At 40.9% G+C, this 23,385-nt stretch overlaps 1 protein-coding gene across 4 annotated transcripts in view; it reads right to left on the bottom strand.

The window, feature by feature from the left end:
- cacna2d2a (calcium channel, voltage-dependent, alpha 2/delta subunit 2a) overlaps nt 1–23,385 on the bottom strand; it is a 145,859-nt gene that overhangs the window by 75,899 nt on the left and 46,575 nt on the right. Inside the window, exon 1 of one of the 4 annotated variants that reach the window (XM_032514827.1) lies at nt 10,432–10,461. The exons of the other annotated variants lie outside the window; for them this stretch is intronic. Within the exon in view, the coding sequence (XP_032370718.1) occupies nt 10,432–10,446 (15 nt within the window). The 5' untranslated portion in view covers nt 10,447–10,461. Of the gene's footprint in view, nt 1–10,431; nt 10,462–23,385 lie in introns of those variants that run through there. 4 annotated transcript variants of the gene reach the window in all.

Genomic DNA, 23,385 nt, shown 5'->3' with positions numbered 1-23,385 from the left:
GCAGCTTAGAGCACTGGATGAGCATAGTGAGATCAGCACAGTACAGCACAGATAAGCTCAGTACAGGCCCACACAACACAGCAAATAACAGCACATGGTCACAGAGACACCAGAAGAGGTGACATCATGAGCACAGCCATCTAATGTTATTGCCATTCTAACCTTGACACAAAATGCATCACGTTGGGCTATTTGTCACCAAGCCTTCAAGCAAGGTCAAGAACCATAAAGACAACTCTGTAATGGATAGTGGCATGTGAAGTGCCTCCACAAGGTCCACAGCCTTATACAACACACAATTGCGTTGGTCGTGTATGCAAACACCATGGATAATGGTGCAGGTGATAGTGTAATTGTACAAACAGCACAACAGCAGGCTGTGCAGCTTGGTGATGTCTATGCTTTTCAAGAACCCTGATGGTTAGACGCCGCGCTCCCTGAACATATTCTCATAGAGCAACAAGACAGCAGGGGTAGCGGAGTGGAATAACAAAAAGCTCAGCATGAGGTGATTAGGATCTTTAATGTTCATAACTGAGGGGAGTAGTTTAATCACTCAAAGTCATGTTGTTTCTAAGGGAATGACAGCACACCAGCAGGACAGCGTCATGCTGTGGTGATCGCCACCTCGACACTAGGCCGTCTTTGAGACTGCTGCAGCCTGTTAGGCCCTTTTACTGAGCATTTACATAAAGGGCACTCAACACACCACCACATTGTCTTCTTTGTGATCTGGAGGGACACTCTAACACAGCCCTACAATGTGTGTGTTTGAGTGAGAGGCTACTTGAGAAAACACGACACGGTCTGTACATGTGATTGCAGCCTTGAATCGAGGTACTCAACATGCTCCAAATGAACCCCTCAGCTCGGTTTCTCGGAACGCTTCAGTCACCTTGGGGACAAAAAGACTGTGAAATGACTCTGCTGAGGTCACTTGACCTTCTCAGAGAGACTAACGTGGCGTGGGAAGACCCTTAGTAAATTTTACAGTGATTGGCTGCTGTGGACACTGACAGGCATAATGGTAAGCCACTAAGCTCTTTTTAAAAAAAGCATTGTCTAAATATAGAACAGCTTTCTTAAGGGTCCTTCCCACATTGTTGAATAAAATATCCAGATCCAGCATCACTAGAAACTACATCTTCACTACATCTACTGACACATGAAGGATCAGGATGATGCAGCATTAATGCCATGTTTACCGAGAGAGTGCATTGCTTTCGTGTTGCATGAAGACATAATTAGGTAATACTTATTACAGACATTGCAAGATGCATTTAGAGTTAAGTGAAAACTTGTTTCTAATGGCTCCTACATCAAAATGTCACCACTGTGTTGTGGCCTGCTCCATGTGCTGTAGTAGTGCAGACAAGTGCAGTGTCATGCAGCAGTTAGTCCATTAGGGGGCAGCGGACTGAGTTTACCAATGAGCCCCAGCAGCAGCAGCAGCAACAGCAGCCAGTGGAGCCTGTCAGAGTGAGAGCAGTCTGCTTTAAGCTCTTCATTCTGTCTTCTCCACTCGGCCGGGATTAAGGCCAATCATAGAAATCACTGAGTCAGAACCGTCCCACAATAACAGATGGAGGGACTCTCCACTCCAGAATTTTAAAACATCACAGACAAACTCACTTTCACTTCGCCTCGCACCCTCGTCGCTTCAATTGGCACCCCCCACCACCACCTTTCATTCTCTCGCCATCCTTTTATCTCTCCTCTTCGCTCGGCTGTTTTATCCTGCCATCATGTGCTGTACTCCATTTCTCTCCATCTGTCTCAGTTTACTGCCCTCAAACTTTCTCCCTGTTCTAACGCCATAGTAATTCCAACAACACAGTAACAAACCAACTTCAAAACTGTTTAATTGACTTCACATAGCACATAACTTGAAATGGAAATAAGGTTGAAAACCTATGGCATGTTACTTATTGCTTGCAATATTACACCTTCCTCTCGGCAGCGTAAATGACAGAACTTCAAGATCCAGTAACAAACTACTTCATAATAAGAAAAGGCTCTCCTGCTCAGAGTGGGCAACAATGTTAAAGTCGATAATGAGGAGAAATAATGACCCTTAATTCCAAGTCCCTGGTTGGTTTGCAACTGGCAGCTGGGTATTGTAGTCCTCATTAGCTAACTCTGACAGAGGATCTGCATGGATGGGTGGGAGACCCTGTCTTTGTTCTGTGATCCAAAGCACCCAGTGGCAGGCCCGTTTGCAGAGGATGTGTGTAGTGCTATTGTAGCATGTGCCGAGATAATCCCTGCCTTTGTCCCCCGATAATCTTCCCCCTTCCCCCTCCACACTTTCTTTTTGCCTTTTCCCACTCATCACAGCACATTACTAACTCCACTCTCCTGTTTCCACGGAGACTAGATCTGGAAGACGCGAGCTGTCACCTACCGGCAGAAGCAGCAACTCGCCAGCTTTTAAAAATCAAACACCAGCTTTCTACACTCCACACAGGCCCACAGCAACACAATGTTTCCACAGTAGATTGCCAGCATTGTGCTGAAGCTTCTCTGTGTAGTTCAATAGGACAAGAAAGGCAGCTGTCTTTACTTTAGAACAATACAGTAGCGCTCTGCAGCAGCTAAACGCCCTCATTATGGTTCTTCAGAGCTACACTGAAAATAATCAACCTTGATCATAAGCTCTTGTGTAATAATCGGTCTACTTCTAACTTTATAAAATGGATATAATCAAAATAGGATTGAAGCTAAGTCATGGGAGTAAATGAGCTAATCTAATATATTACCGACTGGTGAAGTATCTCCATAAAAACAATATTAATTCTCTTTTAATTGGGACACTTTTTTGTTTCATTTGAGATACGCCATTCAAAATAATATGCATTTCGCTCATTAAACCACAGAGCTTTTGAAGCTAAGTGGCAGACTCATCATAGCACAGAACGGGGGCAAAGACTATTGTACTGTGCACATTATCATTTACTGAAGCAAATACTATTGCAGATTCAATTAAACCTCCTATGGGTTGAATTCTACAAACAGCTTTATTACAACATTAACTCACAGGCACACATGCATACACAGGTCACGATGCACATGCCTAGGCTTGTAACAATTATTACATATTTTTTTTCTTTGTTTAACTGCAATTAATTGCTAACATTAGCTAAGGTCCTAAGGTGTATGGCTATTGATGGGAATTGTTGATTTTGTTTAGATATGTCAATTTTTAATTATATAAATGATTGTTGGTCGGACTGTTGAGCTAAAGACTGCTAAAGCTATGCAGTTGTTGGCACTGTTCATAGCAACAAAAATGAAAAGGGGGGATGCAATAAGAAAAAAAATGTACAGAAGCAGCGATGACTATTTTGCCTTATTTTGATTATTTTTTGTACTCCTAATTTAATCTGTTTTTAGTTAATGATTAATGCTTTGTTTTTATTGATAAGGGATACATGTTCTATTGTTAATTTTATGTTTTCAGAAGAAAAAAGACAATGTTTTATGATAATAAAGTGGCGTAGTTTACTTCATAGGCTGTGTACATGGGTCACACTACAGTGATATAACCAAAAGATGTATTCTGGGATTCATTCAAGACCTTTATATGTTAAATAAATATTTTTAAATTTGACTGAAAGAGACAAAGATAATGTAATAAGACAATTAATTGTGCAGCAAAATTTGGAATTGTTACAGTTTACACAGTCCAGCAGAAATTAAAGATGTAAAGGTCAAACAAGATCACTGTAAGAGCATGGCAGTGAGTCAACGCCACACAGATCTGCAGTCCTGATGGCTTGCAGGTAGCCAAGTGTCCTACATGCAGGGACCAGCAGGGGGCTCCGGGTGAGCGTGCAGGCGGAGCGCTGTGTGGATGGGGCAAGGATCAGCTCAGTGACATGCGGCTGTCTGGCTGGTTGGGCTCACTGTCCATTGTTTGACAGATAGTCACAGACATGCCCAAACTGCTGCCTGGCCTTTACTGCTGTTACTGGCCTCAGTCAGACAACACAGACAGAAAGGAAGGGAGCCTAAAGACGCCATTTACAAAAAAATAAGATTCAGATGTCTTGTTTCTCTAGCGGCCCATAAGGCATCGACCTTGTAGGTGACTGAGAAGGAGATAATTGCATACCCTTTGTCTGGAACACGCGATATAACTAAAAATAAATACGTCAAAAGAAGCCAAGTGACATTCCGCTAGAAAGAAACAAAGCACATGACTGCTTATTTAGTTGGTACATCTGTTAACAGGTGTGTGCGATTGCTTGGATGACCTGCTTGTTTCGTCTGCCTCCTCCGCAGGCTGAGTGGGGAGGAGGAGAGCAAAACAGCATCAAGATGCAGGGCAAACGTCTCCTTCATCAGAGGTGAGAGTGATATACACACACTCTGCGACACAAACACAACAGTATCAGACAGAGAGCTGATGCGTACACTCAGCCACTCCATATTTCAACAGTCTGTTATTTGTGTCACATCATGACAAAAACTATGTAGGGTTTGCCAAAACACACTTTATTTTTTTAAACACAAACACACACACACACACACACACACACACACACACACACACACACACAAACACACAGCATGAGGAGAAAATCAATGACAGCGGTCGTTAGGAAGAGAAGCATGATTATCACAGCGTGTGTGTGTTTAATACATATATGCATACACACATTAAGACACACTCTTAAGTCACATATTACACACACACACACACACACACACACACACACACACACAAACTCCACTGTATACACTGTACACTTGCAATCAGCTCAAAAGAGCCCTCACTAATCAACTTGCAATCAATTATACACACATTTGTATTTTCTGTGCCCTTTTCTTTGGCAGACTAACTGGTTGCTGAGCTTGGATGCAAATACATTTGGAAAGGGTCAGACTTGTATTATTGAGACAAATTAGAAAATAAAATATTTTTGGGGGATAGTGGGGAAATCCCTTTCTGGAATTCCACTGAATATTGTATATCCAAAGTATTATAGTAAAATTGCTTTAAATAATGTGTGATCAGGGATTTTGTAAGAGCAGCGGCCACTTTTTTTCTGTTATATGTAGTCGTCTACAATAGCGAGCAGAAATGGCCACACTCATTCCGAGATGACCAGGACGAAAAAGACCCAGTTAGAAATATAAAGAAAAACTACAATGGGAGGAAGGCAGGTTTTTTTTTTTTTTTTTTACACAAACCAATATTATCTCTGTCCATTAGCTTAGCAATCTTCTTTTCACCTCACCTCATCATAGCACCATCTGTAACTCAAGGGCAAACTGTATACTTTGCTGTCCATTTTTGCCCTTTTACTTCAATCATCCTTCCTCTTACTTTAGCTGGCTGATAGAATAATGAAAGGAGCTACACATTCAGAACTTAGAACCCGGGTTATTATTCACCTAAAAGGTCATGACAAAAAGATGTTTTGTGAAGTCTTGCAGATTTACCTCGCCCCCTCCCCTCCTCCTTCTCTGCTGCAAAGAGAAAGTGTATGGTATCTGACAAAAGCCTTGTCAAAGTGCCAGAGAGTCCAGTGACAGCAGCTGGTGTTTGACAAAGTGTATCAATGACAGTGTATGGCCAGGCAATTGTTCAGGATTTACACACACATGTGCACACACAAGCACACACCTTCAGTCATATTCATCCATGCACACACACTTACACTTCCACGCACACACACACACCCTATAAAGTATTCCAGCAGACATAAGAGAGGAAAAACATGCAGACACGGTCGTCTCTCAAAGCAATTACAGCAGATTGAAACCAAATTAAATTTGAAGCCTAGAGCAACACCAGCGACTGAACGTCTATGACAGATATGACAGGGGAGGAAGGGGAGTGCTGCGAGCTCAAAGGGTGGAGGAGATGTTGGAGAGAACGGCAGGTGTGGGTCAGAGGGGAAGCGAGAGCTACGTGGATAAGAGAGCAAACCCAGACAGAAGTAGGGCAGATAGCTGGTCCCACACAGAGAACATCAGGAGGGGTCTCTTCTGGGATTTTATAGATCAAGCAGATGATTTTGCATGTTTTAGCCCATTAACGAAATTCTGTGTACTCTACACGTTACTGCCGACTGATTTCGTGATGAAAGTGTACCATATGTTTTGCTGCCGCTGGTTTACATGATGATGATACGATGAACTTTGAGAGCCTTTTGAACTAGCGTGACATAGGTAATCCATCACAGCAAATGTTTTGTCACTTTTTTCATACTGCTCTGACAGCTATGACTAGAAAGTCGGTTGCTGAACAGTTACCGTTTTAAATGCAACAAATGAATGAATTCACACTCATCACATCTCACATGATTGTGTTTCAGCTCCTGAACACAATGCTTTTCCGCAGCAGTGATAGGAAACTTAAGAAAGGTAATAATAAAGGCACAAATTGTGCAATATGAACATTAAATGTAAGTTGATTTAATACTGTAATAAAAACTAATACAATCACAATCTAAACAATATGGCATGCAATGGGAAATTGTCAGGACGTATTGTATAAAAAAAATGAAAATACAAAAAAACTTGTAGAAAGAAAACATGCACTGATATGTTCCTTTCTGAAAACAGGATGTGGTTTACAATGCCTGGCTATTGCAGTGAAAATACAGATGCAAATTATTTTAAATACATCATACATATATAATGAATCACAGAGGTAATAATAAAACATGAAGAAAAACAGCAACACTGAATCCAGTAAAATGACTTTATTTTAGCAGTCATCCCACTAGAAAATGATACCATGTGAGTAGAAATATACAATAATGTGTAGACCATTTAGCAATCACAAACATGTACTCGTTACAGGCATACAGATTAGCTCGCTTTCCAGTTCTCCAAGAGATCTCATTTCTCCATTTTCATTATTCTAGTCCAAGAAATGACAGGATTAGTTGTGGCGGCTTTTAAACATCTGATGTTATCTTCCTCTCCTGGGTGAACAATTAATCCCTCTCACTTGCCTTCTACTCATCACCCACTCTCTCCCCATCCGGGCTTCTTCTCGCCTCTACGCCGCTTCTCCTTTCTTTCTTTCAACCCCCCCACCACTACCACCACACTGTCTATCTCTCCCAGGAGATCTTTTTTTACTAGAGAGAAATAAAGCTAAGTGCACTGGCATTTAAATACCAACAGTGTAGTGTGGAGATGTATGACGGGGTGTCTGTAATCACTAGTCCCTGGTCTTACAGTATGTGTGCACACACAATTCACCACTTCATCATCAGCTTTGTAGCTGCTTTTCAAATTCTTGCAGAACTATTCACGCTTAGATATGGTCTGTTTGTAAATCTAATCTAATTTCTTCTACTTTACATTAGAAAAAACAATATTGGATAAATGAATCTATAATAGCCCCTACAGTGTGATGACACTTTAAAATGATAATCTGTCACACATTTATGCCAATATGTCTTCTGACTAACAAATTTTCGAATTCAGTTTTTTTTCACTGTGTGGAGCACAGCTAGCTTGCTAGCAGGTTTCATATATTCATGCAAACAACATCTGGCTAACAATGTAAATGTTTGATCACTCTGCTGTAGCTCGTCCGGATACAGTCTATACTCCTTGGCCACCGAGAGATGATTCACTGAATATTCAACAAGGGGATGATGCTCAGCATTCACAAGTGCTGAGTGTGGTGGTACCAAAATGTAGGACCTCCAATTTATAAACATATCCACATCTGAATGCATAATAAAATGACAAATAATAAATAATCCCATTCCAAATGACTGTATGCAAAATTATAGCTCAATCCATCTTTTTCATTTTAAATTCTGGTGATGCTGATTTGCACCCTCCCTGTCCTGTCTAAGAAAATAATCCCACGGCTTTTCTTTTCATGTCTGTCAGATGTGGATTGAGAGTGCTCTATTTTCTGAACTGATAATTCACTAGAGTGACTGGCAATACTGAATGTGATGTTGTATTTTATTGGTGAAATGCCATCTTGAGTTCTAAGCCCCATCCAAAAACCACCTGTTAATGTACTATTCTTTACGTTTGTAACAACCACAGATTGTAAAAACATGATCGCTACATACGCATTAAGGAAGAGTTTGAAATATGCCAATTTTCAGCCTTTGACCCAGAGTCCAACGAGATACTCAATTTCAACTTCATTATTGAGATACTGTTGGTCCCGGGTGTGTTAAGCCTAGCACAGCAAAGAACAACGTCCATGTTGTTGAAAGACAACATTAAATTAAAGGGGTTAGTGGTTAGTTAACAACTTGCTTAGTTAACACATAGAAAAATGGGGCAGAGACTTTACACAACATGTCAAAAGGCCTGTCATCACTCAGTAAAGCCACATATTGCTATTGTAAATTGCCAGAAACACAATCCAGATGACACATGGCTGTATTGGTGACTGTCTTGCTAACAAGGTAAACCACGTAAAAAAAGAACTATTTACTGTAGGGCTATTGAAGAGCATATTTTCACATTTAAGAGAAGCTGTTTCCCCTGCTCCCTGTTTCATTAAATAGCATACTTAATGTTTCAATTTGTTTGAATGCATATTTTAAATATGCGTACAAAAAGACCTTGATAAAAATAAAATACCTTAAAAGAATATGGATTTTTTTTAATAAACAGGTTCTGGCAGGCCAGTGGCATGTTAAAAGAGTAGCTAAGCTCCTTTAAGGAATACAGTAGCTCAGTGCGTAGTGATTGAGTTGTCAAATGATTGAGAGACGATGGATGTGGTTAGAGGAGACAGCTGTTGGCGATCGGAGCAAAGAGTAAAATTAGCAGTGGCATTGTAAAGTGGTAGCAAATTTCTAGTGTAGGTTTCAGTTTGTTCATAAATAAACACTGCAGCTCCTCAAGACCCAAGCAAAGTCCCCGTTTCACCTTCACTATGGATAGTGAAGGTGAAACAGGAACTTTGCAAAAATTATTTTCCAAGAGGATGAGAAAGAAAGAATACGAGAGGGCAGGAGAGCCCTTCTACAAACCAATTACTGTCACGTATCGGTAGGTAGGTGATGACAAAAGGATGTACATGTAGGTGTGTCATGCATTGTTATTTAGTGCGCTTGCATCATTGCAATATGAAACCAAAACTGTAAATGTATACAATGTAACAAAAAGATAAACCTTGGTTTAGACTTAAAAGGCATCCGCAATGTCCCACGTTCGAATCAATACAAGAACCTTTTCTAACATGTCATTCCTCTCTTTGTCCCCCATGTTGGCTGACAAAAACACTAAATGAAGACAGAGGACACAATAATCAATAAATTGACATTCATGCACGCTAAGGTGAGAAATATATGAAATGCCACTGAACGCTTAGCGCACTGCCATATGTAATCTTTTTACTTCCTCTTGAAAATGATCACGTATTCTCTTTTTGGGAATTTGCTTAAAACAGGTACACCATTTGAATGGTCACACAATTACTGCTCACCTCGACTAAATCCTCAGTCCTTCATTGGAAACATAAAATTGATATGTTCACCTGAACATGGATAAAACAAATAAGGGTCAGACAAAGTGTCGGTGTTTGACGAGATAGGGAACGGTCCGTGAGAGCCTTGTAGAGGCAATCCAATATCCTACAGCCCATTTAAAGAAACACTTTAATTTGTACTGAGAATTGTAGAGGGGACATTTACTACACAGTGGTAGTGATATGTCATGTGAGAGAAAAGCATTGGGCTAATTGATGCTGACCATGAGAATAAAGCAGTGGTCAGGATAAATGAATGAGACAGAGGTAGAGCCCATGGCGTACAAGGCTGTTCCCAAGTGTAATCAGCCTAACAAGGGTGAAAATACACACATTCACGGCGTCTTACACTCAAATTATCAATTTTAAACTAAAGCACATATGTACAGACTCAGAAGCACACATATGGCACTGACCCAGCACAAAGATGTACAAAAGCCTTCAACATGCATTTATTTTTAAAGAACTTAGGCATTTAGCATTGTTGAAGGGCAGATAATGAAAATACCATATATAGTTCCACAAAGGAACAAACTCATATTCGAGAGGGCTTCACACACACAGCAGCCCGCTGCTTTATTTAGTATCATTGTACACCAACATTAGTAGATTATACTGTGCAGCCGGTTCTGTCTGTGCGTATGAAGTCCATTTAACTAGATGGCATTTTCAGTTTCTCATTACCTGAGTGGTATGCGCTGTGTGCCTTTTATCTAATGTGCTAAACCAATCTGCTGCTAGTGAAACAACATGCTGCCAAAAAGACAGCTACATGGTATGAAAGAGCAATGTGGAAAATGTTAAATTACAGAAAAACCCTTACGGGATAGAAAGAAATGGTGAAAACATAAAAGGGAGGGATAATAGACGAAGTTAGGAAGATGAAGAAAGCAAAAGTGTGACAGAGGGAGAAGGAGGGAGAAGGAGGGAGCTAGGCAGCGCTGAAACAGTCTAACCTTGACAGAGAGCATCTTCTGACAAGCATCTGCCTCCTGTAATAATTTAGAAATAATCTCCATCCACAAAGGCCAGGCAGTCTGGCAGAGCAAATGCTGTGTGCCTGATCGATCACTCCGATTCAGCCAGCTGCTGGTCTCTGTTTGCACAGCCCAACATCGATCTCAGCCCCCCCCCCCCCCCCCCTCTCAGTACAGAGTAGGATGATAAAGTGAGAACGAGGATGAAAAGGTGAGACTAGTGATGGAGGTAGTGATGTCGAACTGAAAGAAACAAAAAGGGATATAGAAGAGTGATAGATTCTAAAGCAGATTTCAGAAATAATGGTGCAAAAGTAAAGAGAAAACAGTGAATACTATTGAAAATTGAAAACAAACACAGTGGATGCATCTCCACAAACTACAGTACAAACTGAATCCCGGCTATCATGCTGCTCCCCCATGATGCTTTGCTTTATGGCAACTATCATTTGCCGGCAACAGACAGTCCTTTTGTTGAGAGGTTCTGGAGGTCCAGTAGGTGGCCACTCAGCTTCAGACACAAGGAACACACACCAGCACATCCCATCAACACACCCAATTACTACTCAGCGTTGTGACAGCATTAACTGCCACTGTGCATATGGCCCCTAGCAATTAATTGACTTTTAAATAGTCTGCCATTAGCACCAATTTAAATGAATAGATGTACTCCTCCGCCTTCACTCAGCATACTATGCCGTGGCTGCCCTTAAGAAGTAGCTCTACGGCGTCATCTGAAATTGTAGTGCAGTAAGCGAGGTTTCAAAACAGAATGAACCATGGCTCTAAAATATGTCATTATCATGCATATAGATGATTACAGTATCAGATTAAGCCTTTTAACTGGATCACCTGTGTGCAGTGAGTGCAGTGCAGTGCAGTGTGTGTGTGTGTGTGTTGTGTGTGTGAGGTATAACCTAAATATTCCAAGTTTTGTTAGATTTAACGTGACAACAAGGAATTAATTTGTAAGGGAAATATTATACTGAGTGTTTATCACTTTTACAGTTACAGTTTGATTTTCTCACAAAATCTCTCTTAAAAAAAGAGTCTTCTTACTGTCTAGTATAGCCCGACCGATAAAGGATTTTTACAGCCGATCCCAATACAATTATTTGGTTATTTAAAAATCCGATATGTATATTAAAACAAAACATCCAGAAACACGCAACAAAATATAAACAGATTTCCCTAACATTAGTTATTTGTAGTTATTTATATGTTCTCACTAAACTAATATGATAATAATTTGTTTTATTGTCACAACAGAACAGAGGAACATCAAAATAAATTAAAGTTCTGATAAACAAAATGTATGTAAAAATACAAACTTAAGATATGAAACTTAAAGTCCTTTGAACAAAAACACAATAACAACAGGGCCATTGTAAAGTGCCCTCTGGTGGACAAACTATGCGATGCTAGTTTTAATGGTCCATTATAAATGACGATACCGATAAATCGGGAAATGTCCAAAATTGGCCGATAACATCGGCCTGCCCGTGGTTGGGCTCTGCTGTCTAGTCACCATATTTGAGATGAGAGAAGATAGGAGGTGGTAAAAATGTTGATATGCTCATCTAGGTTGTTTTCCTGCACTCACAGGAATAACACATTACGAGCAGCAGCAAGTGCTTTCCGGATTTTTTGGGACTTTGTTTCACCTCTTCACAAAGAAGCTTTTACGCTCTCTGCTCTGATTGGTGGCTGTTTGTAGCTGCAGCCTGAGACATGGACTCCAGGAAAGACTCAAAGCTGGTAAAAAATATTTGACTCCTCTGCACTTTTTCCAATGAAAAATAACTAAATGATTGGCTCAATATTTTTTGTCTAAAGCCCATATTCTCCTAAAAAGAGACACCGTAAAGACAATAAAACTGCACATTTTAGAGTGGCTTTTTATTGTGGCCATCCTAAGGCACACCTGTGCATTAATCATGCTGTCTAATCAGCATCTTGATTGCCACACCTGTGCGGTGGATGGACTTTCTTGGCAAAGGAAAAGTGCTCAATTACAGTGCAGATACATTTTTGTGACACAACTGAAGCGCGGTGTCGCGACATTATACATCCGTGGTTAATGCTCCACGCCTCTTGACCGGCAGCTGATTGGACAAACGCATCACTTGGGTCTGGCTACTCCCAAATTTCAAAACGACAGTAATGGCGGCTTGTTTGTAATACAATCTTGCATTTTACAAAAATATTTAATCAAAACGTTTCTGAAAACATTTTAAGCGAGAAATAGGCCATGCAGTTGCTGAATCTGTCTTCATTTCAGATCAACAAAGGTCAGTTTGAAAGATTTCCGTCTACTTCTTTTGGATAGTTGTGTCACGTTCAATGCATTTGCATAAAGATGGAGTTTTTTTGACGCCTCCCCGGGACGCTTTGCGGGCGCGTTAAAGTTGCTTGAGGTCACCCATAGGAATAAAGTGGAGTGTGGCGCGACAGAAACGTTGCACCGCCAGGTGGATCTGCACTGTCTGATCTGCTATTTCTAAGAAATATAGTGGATGGTCAGACGCAGAAGAGGCGGAAGCTGCCCACTTCCTTTTAGTGCCTATTTTAACCAATTGTTCAGACAGACAGACAGGACATGACACTGCAAGGAGCTCCCCAGTCGCCTCACGATCTGTAGCGATATTTTGCCATCTGGTCCATTTTCTCTGTGCGCTGCGAGGGAATGTGGCAAGAAAACACACTGAATCTATTATAAACGATAAAGAATAGCCAATATTGTCTTATCTGATTCTGCTGAGCCACTTGAAGGTTGGCTTCTGGGCCGGATGGGGCCTGTAGGCCACCAATTGGATAGCCTGGGTGTACAGTATTATAAACCATACAGTATAGGAAGGGGGGGGGGTGTCAAATGGTAGAGGCTTATTGTGATAAGCTGAACCTGAGCTTGTAAGTTTGTAATCAATGATCGGGATTAATGAGTATCAAAGAGAAGAAAAAGAGCCGGGCTGCTTTTATCTGAGGTCGCAAAGATTACAGGAGCAAAGGACACACATGAAAAAGGGAGAGAGAAAGAGAGACATGAGGGGAGGGAGAGAGACAGTAAAAGAGGCAGGAAGGTAGAAAGGGGGACAGAGTGAGATAATTAGAATTGTAGAGATGGTTTTCCAAGGTCAATATTTCAGGTTTTTCCCCCCCCGCCCCTGTCCCCTCAACGCTCCCTTCAGAATCCACTCTCTCCACCGCTGCCTCCAGGCAAACTACCATTTTCCCTTACCTTATTTTCCCATTGCAAAACCTTTCCCCTGTCACTCATTTGGCAGAGAAAGGCAATGTCCCATCCCCCTGGTCACTGCCTTGAACGAGCCAAAGCTTTAGCCGACAGCTACCGTATAGCTTTTCAAACACAGGATGAATTAAATGGGTGATAAACAAACAAACAGGCCTCCTGTCTGTGTAGTCTGGGGAGCCACCTGTCAGTCAGCGAAAAAAACAAGGTAACTGTGAATCAAACCACATCTCCAAGCCCCTACTTCATTGGCCTGTAAGGAAAAACACCTGCCAATCATAAAACGTGTTAGGTCATTATATGATGACAGGCTGTCAAAGCTCAAGACAGTAGGGCAGAAATCACGGATGAGGAGGAGGAGGAAATGAGCAGGAGGAGGAGGACTGCAGGGCAGGTATACCAGAGATTGACGGCAAGAATTTAACTCCTCCTGATAACTTGAGAGTACACACGAGACTAAAATCCTTTTAGTCTTTCATTTAATAAAAAAAGATAACGATGAACGTGTAAGGTTCGAACAGGTTTTAAAAATGTTTTGAGAGTTTTTGGATTTGGAAAAACAATCCTTGAATTCACAGTGAAACAGTAGTTAAGAGTTTCCTCATCTTCCGTAATGTGACGTATTTCCAGGTAAACATTACACAAGTCTACTGGTTTTTGGGTGGGGCATAGTTACGATTAATGATAAATTAATTAATCGATTAATCCAGTCAACAATTTCGATAATCGATTTTTTTGAAAGTTATTTATTCAAGAATAAAATTACAAACTTGATCTGGTACCAGCTTCTCCACTGTGAGGATTTGCTGCTTTACTGTTTTATGTCATTGTGAACACAATATCTGGTTTCTGGATAGTTGGTCAGGAAAAAAACAAGACATCTGATGTCACATGCTACGTGACATTTTATCAACAGAATGACTTATCAACTAATTGTAAAATAAGAAAAATAACAATATACAGATTTATTGATAATGTAAATAATCACAGTGCCACCATGGGGGCTCTAGGTAGGTAAATGTGCTCTAACACCAATAAAAGCCCTGTTTGTTCTTTGCATGACCATTGCAGGCCAATTTTAGAACTGATATGAGATGATGCAACAAGGTGGACTCTGAACAGCTTCCACTTAAGAAACAAGCCCAACAGAAGAGAAGTGACAGTGCTCTGCAAATGAATGCAAACTTAGGAGAAATGGTAAAAGGGAGAATAATTCAATCTGCAGCCACCTCCTCCACTCAGCCAAGGAGAAATGAGCATAGGGGAAGGCAAAGGGAAGGGAGGCGGAGGAGAGAGGGCTGAGGCGTGTGACGCCTTTCTCCCTGGGCAGGGGCAAGGGTGGCAGGCGCCCAGATAAGCTGGGGCCGAGCAAAGATTAACTGCTTGCTCTGATGGAAGAGCAAAATAAAGGCAAGCCGACCTCTGCTTCCCTTGGCCTCTCTGTGTGTGTCCTTACTCTGTGGGGACAAGTGGTGGGGATTGTGTACATTAACCATGATGAGAATGTTTAAACTGAGTCCACAGAAGCCCAGGCAGAAAGAAACTAATATCATTCCTCCTGTGAGCAACACAACCTCTCATAGCCATTTTACTCATCCCTTTTTGTCTTTCACATACAGTCAAACTTTTCCTTTCCCGCAGTCCTATGCTGCAAACTGATACAATAGCCTTAGTGGGTGCACCTTATTTGCATATTAATGTATTGCATGACGTTTGTTTAATCAAGGTGTAGGTTTCTCTGTTGTGTTCAAAAGCCTTCAACCTCAATTAAATAAAATTGACATTATTCTCCGCAGTGGAGACAGAATAACTTAACAAATGTAATTTCTGTGGACAAAACATAAAATACTATATACCAGAAATTCCATTAGATGTCACTCTTTACAGCCGGATGTCCGTTACCTAACGCTTTCTTTGTGTTGGAATTTTAAACTCTGGTCAATTTATGGTTAACTGCTTCTCAGATCTCTGCAGGGTAAATCCAGACAGCTAGCTAGACTATCTGTCCCATTTGAGTTTTCTGTTGCAGAACTAAAACAACCTTTGAACGTACACGTTCCACCAAGACAAGTTCCTTCCCAAGGCTATTTTGCAGTGGCACTGGGGCTCCGTCCAGCGCTTATTGGCCTTGTCCACTCCACAAAGATGAGAATAAGGGACTCACTCAAGCAGAACCTGATTCTCCATCACACTGGAATTAAAGCACAGCTTTCCAGGTTCAGAGTCAGGTTATGGATCTTATAGAAGCATTCAGATAAAGATTATTTACCTCAATACCAACAGGTACTTTGCCCAAAAGTCACATCTGGCCTCCCACTCTTGACCAGTTTAAAAAGAAATTTGCATCATCAAACAGCAAAAACTACTTCAAATGTTGAACCCAAATAAAATAAAAAATGGGTAATGTGCAATTTTATTGTCACATAAATTTTTATGCAAATAACCACTAAAGCAATTACGCAGTGTTTAATACCGGATTAATGGGAGGTTTCTTAATCCCTGTGATCTGTATCCACAGAAAGTTTGCACATGGACTTTATTCCAATGGAAACCATTTTCCTATATGGCCTCTCAGCTGATGATGCTGATAAGAGGGAGCTGGCGGATAATTGTCTGGATGAAGAGGAGGCAGCGGAGGTGGAGGGATCTGATAGGGTGAAGGGCCGAGGGGTTTCAGTTTGACCTGCTTAGAACAGTGATCCATAATGACATATTTAGTTTAAAAAAATAAAATAAAACTGGCATTCTACAAAAGGGGGCTTACTTGGAAAAGCAGATGTGTCGCTTTGTTACCCGAAAAAGGCACTATTTTTGCGCAGTGCTTATTTAATTTTTTTCACCACAAAGCGCTATAACATATATTTTGTGTTTGATTGCTGAGGCGTTTTTCAAAAGTCCCTTTCATAAAAATTATCTTTTTCAATTGTGCCTTCTAGGAAAGAAAACAACAAACAGACAAGAGTACTGCCTTGCAATCGAAAAAAGAAAGCCTCTGCATTTTAGCGCAGCGATTCCTGATTCAAGTGTCTCTATCTTTTTCTTTTCTCTTCCCTCTCTGCAGACACAAAATCACATATGGGATAGGAGAAATATATGGTTTATGCAGCTTGGGGAGACTTCTGCATAAAAGCACAAAGCAGTCATTTCTATTCATTTGTCTCTCGCTGACGGGGAAATGAAGGAGTGAAGCAGATGCTATTGCTACGTGAACAAGTTGCTTAAACAGAGAACGCATTTCTTCCTTTCAAGAAGAAGTTGGATAATTAGATGCTGAATCAAACCCCCCCACTTCCTGCCTGGAACCCATATTGTCACTCAAATGAATGACTTTGTGTGAGGCAGGAACATGGCAAAAAAATATACAAATCGTCTGCTGTACACTGACATTTGTTTAGCAAAAAAGGGGAAACGGAGCATTCAAATAGAAGTGGAAATTGTATATTCAGAGCTAAAATAAATGTGTGCATTGACGATGTGAAGAAAAGTGCTGGAGGCAGCATACTGCCATGAAGCAGATCAAGTTCTGACATTTTGTCTAATGTGAAATGCTGCCAAGGAAAAGTGGGTGGAATGTTGTGACCTTTTATCTGTGGGAGTGATAGAATGACCCAAGATTATAGATAGAATAATCTTGAGATACTGCAATCTTTTTTTACAACACAAAGCTGTGACCTATCCCTACGTGTGTTTGTAATCACCTCTCATTCTGTCTGATGTGTGTGTGTGTGTGTGTGTGTGTGTGTGTGTGTGTATGTGTGTGTGTGTGAGCATGAAGGTTGCTGACCTTCTAACACATCTGTTGTGTGTAGCAGCGGCATAGTGACGGTATTCACAGGTGTTTGTGAGTTTACAGGTGGATTCTCCTTTGAAGGTTAAACAGGCAATGCTTCAGCAAATTCTCTCAAGGGTTAGAAGAAGTTAGTCTGCCATACGTTGAGTAAGGTGAGTGTATCCGTGTGTGTTGTGTGTGTGTGTGTGTGTGTGTGTGTGTGTCTTAATAGCTTTGCTGCAGGTTGTAACAGATGGCTACTAATGGAAGTTCATAGATCTGAATGACAGGGGCCAGGGGATTGGGGAGGAGATTATGGGAGGGGATGTGTGATTCAGTGCATGTGTGCGTGCACGCAGCCATGGTTCGGAGTGTGTCTACCTCTGTACATATGCACAATTAGTGTGTAGCTCACTAAAAAAGTGGACCAACTAGTGTATCTGTGTGTGTGTGTGTGTGTGTGTGTGTGTGTGTGTGTGTGTGTGTGTGTGGTGTGTGTGTGTGTGTGTGTGTGTGTGTGTGTGTGAGTCCTTGGGTTAACGAAGATAATGTTAAACTGAAATTTTCAGCTACACTAAAGATGCAGCCATAGGAATAACAATATTTGTCGGTCGATCAGTGCACCACTTTGGTCCAGAGTGAAATATCTCAATTATTGAATGGATTGTCCTGGAATTCATGGGCCCCATAGGATAAAGCCTGCTTAAGTTATCTTTTGACTTTTTATCCCACACCAATGGCAGGTCCAAGCTAATTTATCCAGTGAACTATCTCAAAATCTACCTGATGAAATTTTGTACAGACATTCAGATGCCAAACCCTAATGACTTTAGTGATCCCTGCCTTCCTTCTTCAGCACCACCATAAGGTTGACATGTGTTCCCAGATGGGCTAACTGTAATGACTTTGAGGATCTCTTGTATCATCAGGTCAAAATCTTGATTTGTCCAATACATGGTTATCACCAAATACTGACCATTCCCATCAGCCGGTGAACATAGTAAACATGAACTGGATGGTAATGGGAAGTCAGGCTTGTACTGTCATTTTTGTGGTTCTCAACTCTCAATATGGGATCAATCCAATTTAGAAATTGCTTTGTATTGTTTGCTTACACAATAAAGAGGCAGGCTATGACTGACAATATATAAAACTGAAATAATAAATGGAGTCCTTAAGCTATGTTTGTCACACATCAATGATTGTCAGCTGTATTGAAAACAAAGCAGAGACATTTCAAACATCAAACATCTTCCTCTGTCACAACATTTCATCCAAATTAATGTTTTAGTGTATTTTGCACTTGTGAAGGAATTGCCAAAACATCAGTTTGAAGGTACAGATCGAAAGCCTAAAGGCATCCGTAAAATATACCACAAATGGTGTTATGTCCTCAGGAACCTAATGGAATCTCTCTGAACTACACTGACATAAATTTGGCTTTTGCCAATCAGTGCATGCTCCAAGTTGTAGAGTTTTCTTTTCTATTTTTACCCAACTAGAGCTCGGCCTACTTTCCCTGTATTTCCCTGATGGGACCTGAGAGTTATAACTGCCTCTCCAAAGGCCTATAGGAAATGAAAAACCAAATTACTTTGTTAGAGTCTCACTGTAGTGGTAGTGGTGGGAGGGCTGGGGTTGTTTTATGTAGCTATGTCTTCTACAACAGCATATAAAATGTTCCACACATGTTAAAGTTCTGACTGCTGATTGGGTTCATTAGTTATTCAAACCATCTGACCTCCCCACAGTACTGCTCAGACACACTCATTATGAAACCCTTGTAATTCATTAAGCTCCCTAAATGAACACAAGCCATATCGAGGGGTGCTTGCTGGTACGGAGTGGCTTTCCATGCCTCGGGGAGGTTAATAGTAAGTGTGTGGATCAAGTTTTAATGCTATGATGAGGGCAGGGTTGGACTTTAGCTGACTGACATCAGAAGAAGGATGGGTTAGAGGAGGAAAATAAACCACAATGGCGCATGCAGACTTCATTGAACATTAAGTGCTTGAAATCATGATAGAATCCAAATATACCTGGAATAAAAATAAACGTTCTATGCTACAAAACTACTTTAATACTAATGGTAATTATGATCATAGCACGTACACTTTCACATATTCCGCAAAAATTCACTTAAATGTTGCCCCAGAATGAGGTGAGGGGTGCGGGGCTGCAGGGAAATCTCGCTACCTCTGAAAAAGAGACACAACTCCTTCATTTGTCACTGCGTCACGCCAACAGGAGGAATATAATCACTTGCTGCTGGTGGTGTAACTCATTGTGTTCACACCAGCTGTTGTCGTACCGCTGCTGTTGGGAAATACAGAAACTTAATATTCAAGTGATTAAGAAAGCTTGGCAGAAGAGCTCCTTTAAAGGGTGTACTATAGAGTATTTATCGATTTACCGGCACATCAGTCAACAAACAACACAGGGCAGCGCTGGCTAACCGATTGAAAGGAATCGCCAGTTGCCATATTAAAATCAGTAACCAGCCCCACATTAGACAAAGAACATCTTCACTTTACTAATCCTCCAGCTCAAGTACACTCTGCCACTGAGGGCCAGTCCAGATCCGACTGACAGCACTCACTACTCACAACAGCTTCACAGTAGTGCGATAGCGGGAGCATCATTTTTAGGGCTGGTGGCCCTTTAAAAGATTGAGGGTTGAATTTAGCGGTTATAAATTGGTTATTTGTGCCGGATGCCTGTTCAATTAAAGCCAGTCACTGAGGCGTTTGAGAGCTTGCTGGGATGACGACTCAAGCCATCAACCACACAGTCCAAGGAGGTGATTATACTCCCAGTGTTACTGCAATAACAATAATTACAACTGTTGCTTTATAGTATTTGTTGTTCTTTTTAACTAACAACTGTACCAAGTATGACTAATCATTAAAAACACAACAGTAGAGATTTAGATAGATTAGTATAGATGGTAGAAAGGTGATCAAAGCTGCATTCCCCTCATGGAAAAAGTGTGTGAAATCAAAAAAGAGGTTCACACTACACAGCTAATTTTTCAGTGTGTGAATAGTCAATGAGGGTTAGGTATTCTGTGTCAATCATCCTGAGTTAAAGGGAGGTTAGCTGGTTCAGCTTTGGGGTGGTTATTCAGAAGAAGTAAATGTAATGCTTACTGCTCTGGCCAATGCTTGCTAAGTTACAAGAACACTTACTAGTGTCAGAATGACAGGGTAATGAGGAAGCAAAGTAGGTGCATGACCGACAGCTTATTGCTACAATTTTACAGTTTGATAACTGTTCAATGTCTGCTATAATTTCCTCAATTTCTTTAGTGGAAACACAAGTATTTCAGACATTTTTCTAAGCACTATAAAATTGTCTGTATAGTGCAGGTGAGCACAGAGTGAACAAGTTGCTAAGTTAGTAGATCTTAATGTTCACACCGGTGCCAACACGTGCATGCTCACACTTTTAGTATGTTTGTTGGCTGTGCGTGCCACGCACAACAGCCTGTGTCGCAGTGAATTATAAATGGATGTAACGTGATGACAGATGACTCAGAGCGGCCCGTCCCTCCCCATCCCTGACCCAGCTGTGTCGTCTTGGTTTCCACAGTCAGGAGGAGATGGAGGCCCATGCAGTCTGATTGATTAATTCTGTCAAGCACACTTTTGCTGTCCCTGCACAGTGTCCGGTCTGAGCTCTCCTGCAATCTCTTACAATCACTATCAGCATGACTGCAAAAGTCACAGAACATCTCCGTCATTCCCCAAAGAGAACCTGCCCACAGTCTACCATTTCCTTCAATTTGCTTTTTGTTCTTTTACAATCAAACAAGCCTGCTTGTCATGTTCATTTGTAGTTTTGAAAATCTCCAAGAAGCCCAGTTGACTTTTCATTTTTGACACATACTGTATGATGTAACGCACTACTTATATATTAAGTTCTGAACCAGAAGAATCCCCAACAATATTTTTTTAATTTGACAAATCTGACCAAATTTAACTCAAGGTCCACTTACTAGTGTTAGATATCTCAGTTAGGTATCTCCATGACAACTAAGCAACTCCCTCTGCTAAGGAGAAGTAGAAGATGCTGAAAGTTCTTGAAAAAGTAGAGAAAGTGGACCTTGAGTTTTGGAATAGATAACTTATTTACTTTTTTTGCCAAGAGGTCGATGAGAAGATTGATACCACTCTCATATCTGTACGTTCAAAATGAATCCACAGCCAGCAGCCTTAGCTTGGCATAGCATAGCATAGTGACTGGAAAAGGACAAACAACTAGCCTGACTGTCTAAAGTTGATACAGTGGTAGCATCTTTCAATTTTGCAAAGTCATAGGTGTTCAGAGGCTTTTCCAAGGTAAACAATGAATTTCCACACTCAATTATTTGTTTTGAAGTTACATATACTTATGCAATGAATGGTCTAAATGGTGATACATAAAGGTAATAAAAGCAACAAACAAACAACAAAGGACAGACAGACAGAGAGAAAAAGCGGGTGATATTAAATTATGTGGGAAAATGATATATCTTCACAATACATCAGGGAAGCGGCTGGACTGGGTACAAAAACTACTCCAGTGTAACAGTGTTTCCTCACTCACTTGTCAGTACATTTCCTTAGCTGTGATATTGAAATATTATTCAACCAGGCCTCGTCCCTTCTCCTTCCTGTTTCATCTCAATGGTTTGACCCTGCAACCATCTCAATATGCCACCTAGTAGTGTGCTGGGTGTGTATCCATCAAGCAGGGAGCAGCCCAGAGGCAGCCATCCTTCAGCCTTTAAGTGGTATTGGAATAGTATTGAGATCTGTGTAATTGGATTAGACCAACCTTAGTCCCCTCTCTATTCCACCAGTTCCCTCTGTGAAATCGTAACTTAAGAGCTTTGACAATGGTAGTTTTGCTGTGCAGCAGCTGATGGGAATGTAACGTGATCCTTGTCTGTAGCTCCTAGCCTCATCTTCCCTCCCCGAGGTGGGAAAATCCCAGCAGCGGCCTGACTGATAGCTTGGCTCAGCCTGGCTTTGACTGACAGCGTACAGGATGTTGTGCAGCCCCAGACGGTTCTGAGAGGTCCAACTGATCTCAGGCCTTTGTGGCGATCATATGGAGCATTACAAAGAGGAGCACAGGAAGGTTTCAGATCAGTTTGGGAGGTCTATCACACCGGTTTGGCTTTATTCACATGACAGGTTACGCGGAGGGCTGTGTTCTCTGTGGCTGCTCAGGCTTAAAAGGCCTGTCAGACAGACACTTGTGTATCATCGCTCAGGTGTTAACCTGTTGCTCTGATAGCACAGACACATAGGAAGACACAGTCAAAGTACAAAGAAGCACATGCAGACTGGTGCATAATATGTGTGTATGCACACAAACACTCACAGAACCTCTGCTACCAGCACAGCACAGCATATTGTAACCTCTATGCAACTAATATGAACTAAAAGAAGCAAATAAAATAGTTGGGACAAGTATACAGAATATTTAAGATTATTTATCGTCTCATGCATGAGATAGTAATAGTTATTAGATACTAGTATTAGATATTGAATTTTATATTGTTTAGAGGACAAACAATTGAGAATCCTTTATTATCAATTATATGCAAATGCCAATAAATCAATATAAATATGTATTTATTTGCACTGTCCCTTAAATAAACTTCATTGAATAGAATTTTACAGACCAGTTATTTCCGCCTCATAGTTGTATGCCTCCGCCAACCAGTCAAGTTGCAGTTTACATCCATGTCTGTTCAGACTCGTATAATATATTTAGTGAGACTTTGAACAATTTTAAAACTATACTAAGTAGCCTTTTCCTAAAAAAAAAGTAACCCCTTTCAATCATCGCGTATGATCCTCTAGAAGTGTGCGGCTGTGTCTGCATCTGCACAGACCCTGCCCTCTGCCTGTATTTTCTTCTT

This window comes from Etheostoma spectabile, chromosome 4 (genome assembly GCF_008692095.1).
Source record: "Etheostoma spectabile isolate EspeVRDwgs_2016 chromosome 4, UIUC_Espe_1.0, whole genome shotgun sequence".
Taxonomy (NCBI): Eukaryota; Metazoa; Chordata; class Actinopteri; order Perciformes; family Percidae; genus Etheostoma; species Etheostoma spectabile.
The sequence above is the reverse complement of the archived record's forward strand: the minus strand, read 5'-3'. Positions and strand labels throughout refer to the sequence as shown.